This window comes from Gobio gobio, assembly GCF_949357685.1.
Source record: "Gobio gobio genome assembly, chromosome: 7".
Taxonomy (NCBI): domain Eukaryota; kingdom Metazoa; phylum Chordata; class Actinopteri; order Cypriniformes; family Gobionidae; genus Gobio; species Gobio gobio.
This window is the reverse complement of record NC_137103.1, coordinates 15714117-15719849: the sequence shown is the minus strand read 5'-3', so window position 1 is coordinate 15719849 and position 5733 is coordinate 15714117. Positions and strand designations below refer to the sequence as shown.

The following is a 5733-nucleotide window of genomic DNA, read 5'->3' as shown; positions in this document are numbered from 1 at the left end:
GCAGTGTAAAGTGTACAGTCACATTTAATGTAATCTTGCTGAAATTTTCTTTCTGGATTTAACAGTAAAATGTAAGTTCTATCATTGCTTAATTTGACGTCAGAGATGTTTCTAATAATTCAAATGTTTTTCTCCATTCAGGAAAACCTACAGAACGTAAGAAGAGGAAAGGAATTGGTTCTTTCCTCAGGAACGCATTGCAGGCTATGGTGCACTCGCTCCTCTGCTGTTGTCTCAGTGCTGTGGATGTTGTGGAGCCTTTTGTTCCTCCAGCGGATCTGGAGCCAGAGCCTGATCCTGGTCCATCATCACCTGATCCAGATCACTCCGGCGTCAAGCCAAATAACGGTCAATCTGCAGACATTATTTCTCCAACATTGTCTTGTTTGTTTTTTAATATAAAACAATGGATCTAGCGAGCTCATATATTTCTCCTATTTTTCTATTTTTCAGACTCCTTTGAGACTCTCTATAACGTGGGAGAGATGATTGGATCTGGAGGATTCGGAAGCGTGTTTGAGGGAACGCGGAAATTTGATGGCAAAAAGGTAAAGCAATCTTGCTGAATTGTACAAACAATGTTGCTCTTGCATGCATCAAAACATATTTAATAGAGATGGGTTAATACTTAGATGCTCAAATCATAAATGTTATGTGCAAAGTCAGGTGCTTGAATACACTGTTATTAAATCCAGTTTTTTTATTTATTTGCAGGTCGCCATCAAGCAGATGAGCAAGATTGACAATGATCGTTATCTTGCTATTGTAAGTTGGTCAAAAGTTGAATGTGTGTTTGTTGTTTACTGTAGTCAGTACACCTATAGGAAGCATTAGGTGCAAATGTAATAGATCAATAAACCTGGAAAGGCTCTGTTGATCGTGTATATAAAGATCAAAGTCAAAAATAGTTTTCTTCAGATTTTGACTCAGCTAACCTTCTGTCTACTACTTTTCTCCAGCCTGGGCATCCCGAATCTCTCGTTACAGAAGTGGCGCTGCTGCTTATGATGAGGCAAGAACCCATAAGCCCCTACGTCATACGACTGTACGACTGGTTTGAGCATCCTCTGACATTCACTCTCATAATGGAGTTCCCTGAACCCTGCGAGAGCTTGCTGGACTTCATCCTTCGTGATCCTGAACTGGATGAAACAACAGCACGGGTCATCATGCGACAGGCTGTGCTGGCAGTGCAACACTGCATCGAGCACGGCGTTTTCCATAATGACGTTCATGCACAGAATTTCCTGGTGAAGACAAACACGTTAGAGCTCAAGCTGATAGACTTCGGCTGTGGTCAGCTACTTAGTGCTGATGGCTACGAGAGAAAAATATACCGTGGTGAGTATTTTTGGAGCGTGGAAACCTGGGTGTAGTGACTTTCTAATTATTTGATTCTTTGAAAAAATTGCTCAACAATGTGCAAATGTCTTGCTTACAGGATTACTGGATTACTGCCCACCTGAAGTCCTCACAGAATCTCGATTCCACGCCGTCCCAACAAATGTCTGGGCTCTAGGAGTGTTGTTGTACGAGATGATGAACGCATGCTCTCCCTTTGGCAATAGAACGGAAATCAAACAAGCCAAAGTTACATTTGAGAACTCCAACTTATCCAAAGGTGAGTGAAACATATTGATAACATTGATAAACACACACATAAAGCAAAGGCTCTGTACAGAAACAGGTAAAGGTGAAGTAGATTGTTCAAGTTTAAATACATCAGATGCTGTTTTTATAGATGCCAACATTAATGTCACATGGTCATGACTAACCAGCTCTCTCCTTAATAAAATTTGTACAGAATGCAGGGATCTGATTAGCCAGTGCCTAGCCCGGGATCCAACTAAACGACCGACGTTAGAGCAGATGTTACAACATGAATGGATTAGAAATGATCTGGAGAAGTTCAGGAGAAGTTCAGGAGATTCCCTCGATCAGTGATTTCAGGTGTGAGGAAGTGTAACAGACAGAGTAGGATTATTATCTTCAATTCATGTTCTTGTTATAGTCAAGCCAGCTTCATTTATAGAGACAGAGCTTTCAAGCGCTTTATACAATACAGATTGTTTCAGAGCGGCTTCACAGTAATGAACAGGAAAATAACACAATCAGTGATGTAATTGCAAGAAATCAGTTCTGTTGTAAATCAGCTCTAAAAAACATTCATGAGTTCACATGTTCATATAATCTTTGTATTGGATAGGAAATAACACCTCCTGTCCTTGGGAGACTTGACCCGAAGTCTGAAGTCCAACCCCAACCTGACAGGAACCCAAGCCGCCGCACCAGAGATCAGAGCCAGCCCATCAGAGATCAAAGCCGGTCTACCAGAGATCAGAGCCGGCCCACCAGCGATCAGAGCCAGCCCACCAGAGATCAGAGCCGGCCCACCAGCGATCAGAGCCAGCCCACCAGAGATCAGAGCCGGCCCACCAGAGATCAGAGCCGGCCCACCAGCGATCAGAGCCAGCCCACCAGAGATCAGAGCCGGCCCACCAGCGATCAGAGCCAGCCCACCAGAGATCAGAGCCGGCCCACCAGAGATCAGAGCCGGCCCATCAGAGATCAGAGCCGGCCCACCAGCGATCAGAGCCAGCCCACCAGAGATCAGAGCCAGCCCACCAGAGATCAGAGCCGGCCCACCAGCGATCAGAGCCAGCCCACCAGAGATCAGAGCCGGCCCACCAGAGATCAGAGCCGGCCCACCAGCGATCAGAGCCAGCCCACCAGCGATCAGAGCCAGCCCACCAGCGATCAGAGCCAGCCCACCAGAGATCAGAGCCGGCCCACCAGAGATCAGAGCCGGCCCACCAGCGATCAGAGCCAGCCCACCAGAGATCAGAGCCAGCCCACCAGAGATCAGAGCCGGCCCACCAGCGATCAGAGCCAGCCCACCAGAGATCAGAGCCGGCCCACCAGAGATCAGAGCCGGCCCACCAGCGATCAGAGCCGGCCCACCAGCGATCAGAGCCAGCCCACCAGAGATCAGAGCCGGCCCACCAGCGATCAGAGCCAGCCCACCAGAGATCAGAGCCAGCCCACCAGAGATCAGAGCCGGCCCACCAGCGATCAGAGCCAGCCCACCAGAGATCAGAGCCGGCCCACCAGAGATCAGAGCCAGCCCACCAGAGATCAGAGCCAGCCCACCAGAGATCAGAGCCGGCCCACCAGCGATCAGAGCCAGCCCACCAGAGATCAGAGCCGGCCCACCAGCGATCAGAGCCAGCCCACCAGAGATCAGAGCCAGCCCACCAGAGATCAGAGCCGGCCCACCAGCGATCAGAGCCAGCCCACCAGAGATCAGAGCCGGCCCACCAGCGATCAGAGCCAGCCCACCAGAGATCAGAGCCAGCCCACCAGAGATCAGAGCCGGCCCACCAGAGATCAGAACCGGCCGCACCAGAGATCAGAACCGGCCCACCAGCGATCAGAGCCAGCCCACCAGAGATCAGAGCCGGCCCACCAGCGATCAGAGCCAGCCCACCAGAGATCAGAGCCCACCAGAGATCAGAGCCAGCCCACCAGAGATCAGAACCGGCCCCACCAGAGATCATAGCCCACCAGAGATCAGAGCCCACCAGAGATCAGAGCCAGCCCACCAGAGATCAGAACTGGCTGCACCAGAGATCAGAGCCCACCAGAGATCAGAGCCAGCCCACCAGAGATCAGAACTGGCCGCACCAGAGATCAGAGCCCACCAGAGATCAGAGCCCACCAGAGATCAGAGCCCACCAGAGATCAGAGCCCACCAGAGATCAGAGCCAGCCCACCAGAGATCAGAACTGGCCGCACCAGAGATCAGAGCCAGCCCACCAGAGATCAGAGCCAGCCCACCAGAGATCAGAGCCCCCACCAGAGATCAGAGCCCACCAGAGATCAGAGCCCACCAGAGATCAGAGCCGGACCACCAGAGATCAGAACCGGCCGCACCAGAGACCAGAGCATTTTGGCGTGTCCATGGCGTGTTTTCACTGGAACAGCTCTTCGGTGAGTGGACAGACTGGGGTATGCTGGTATGGCTCGACATCTTCCACTGGATCCATGCGGCCATGTGGACGGATCACCACACGAAATATGCTCTGTTTAAGTCTGCCCTCTCTGCTGCAGTATTTGCCTACAACAAAGATGACATTGCTCTTCTGGTGCAGGTGATATGCGCAGGTCACCCAACCAACTATGCTTCCCTGACTGATAGCCAGCTGATTGAATTGCACGTCAGCAAGTCAGATCTGAGCCATCATGTCAGGAGGATCACAGTCGGCGCCCAGGAAACCTGTGCACGTGTCCAGAGTGCCATTGACATCCTGAAGGGAGCAGCTAGGATGGATGAGAACCAGCTGCATCTGTTCAAGGACGCTGCGACCATCGACCACGTCTGGGAGAACCAACAGAAGCACCTTGAAAGCATCCAGGATCCACCGGGAAAGAACATGTAATGGTGTGCGCCTTCCACGGTACAGCACGGTGAGAGGGAGCAACAGTCTGGAAGGCTTTCACTCCTTTCTGCCCAACATGATCCCGGGGCCCCACTGCGCTGCTGTCCCCTTCCAGGTGTATCTCCTGGCTGGCATTGCACGCTGGGATTCAGACAGGGCGTCAGCCAGTATCAAAGGCCAGAAAGGGAGAAAGCACATGGTGTACGTGTCTCCTCTGGTTCATCGAATTAACCAAAGGTGCCAGGAACTGTTTGGGAAGGTGGAGTCAAACTACAGGCCTCCTGATTTTTGGAGTTTCTGTTCTCTCAGTCATCAGAGCCTTTCAGTGCTCCTGACCATTACGCTCAGACCAGAGAGACACTTCGAGCAGATGGCGATGAATGTGCAGTGTTTCCCACACATAGACTAATTTGTGGCGGTGCACCACAGAATCAACACCGGCCGCCACAGCATTTAGTTATTCATTCATTTTTTTAACGCTATTTAAAACACACAGCGTATTCATTCAGCTGCATTTCCTTTCTCTGCTCTCCCTCCGTCTCTGTCACTCACACGTCTTACACACACATACATACACACACACGCAAACGGTGCGTTCCATTCGACCGTCGGTTGCCAACTCTCACGCAAAACTCAATTGTTAGGCGTGAGACGCTTTCAGGCTCTGTCTAAAGTAAATCTCACGCCAAATTGCCAAACCTGCTTTTGATATGAAACAAAAATTTTAACGAAATTCAAACAATAAATAGCGTTTTGGTGCACTTAATGTGGCATAACATTAAGATCGCTGTAGCGCCTCAGTTAAAGCCAGAGCCGTTGATAAATAGAGTTGCGACATGCTTTCATCTCCCGGCGGCGCGCGGTCACGTGGTTCATGGAGCTCTCAATAGTTCTAAACAAACCAGTGCTGTCAAAACACTTGAATAGACAACAGCTTCACTATACAGGTGTTTGCAGCAGTTTTTGGTAAACGGTACAGCATAGTGTGCATTGATTATTACTTCAACCATATTTACAGTATCAGTATTATATTATGGAGAGTGCTGGAGATGTTAATATTAATGTTAATGTTATTCTTGTATATAGCCCTCAGGTATTCCTTACTAAATGTTCACACTCTATTTTAACAATCAAATACAAATATAACTATTTTTCAATCAAATAAATGTTCTATATCTTAGTTTCATAATATTTATTGAATATTTTGAGATCTTTTGGTACTAAATACCATTCGTGCAATAATTATGGTCCATTAATGACCACTTAAAATATTTGTATTATTTATGTTACAATT

At 48.9% G+C, this 5733-nt stretch overlaps 1 protein-coding gene across 1 annotated transcript; it reads left to right on the top strand.

Annotated features, from left to right (window-relative positions):
• Nucleotides 1-1085: 1085 nt before the first annotated feature.
• On the top strand, nucleotides 1086-1944 carry LOC307128710 (serine/threonine-protein kinase pim-2-like; the record flags this gene model as incomplete). Its single annotated transcript, XM_079820652.1, has 3 exons — nucleotides 1086-1341; nucleotides 1442-1554; nucleotides 1843-1944. The coding sequence occupies 3 exons, from the start codon at nucleotides 1086-1088 to the stop codon at nucleotides 1942-1944; spliced, it is 471 nt and encodes a 156-aa protein (XP_079676778.1).
• Nucleotides 1945-5733: the final 3789 nt, after the last annotated feature.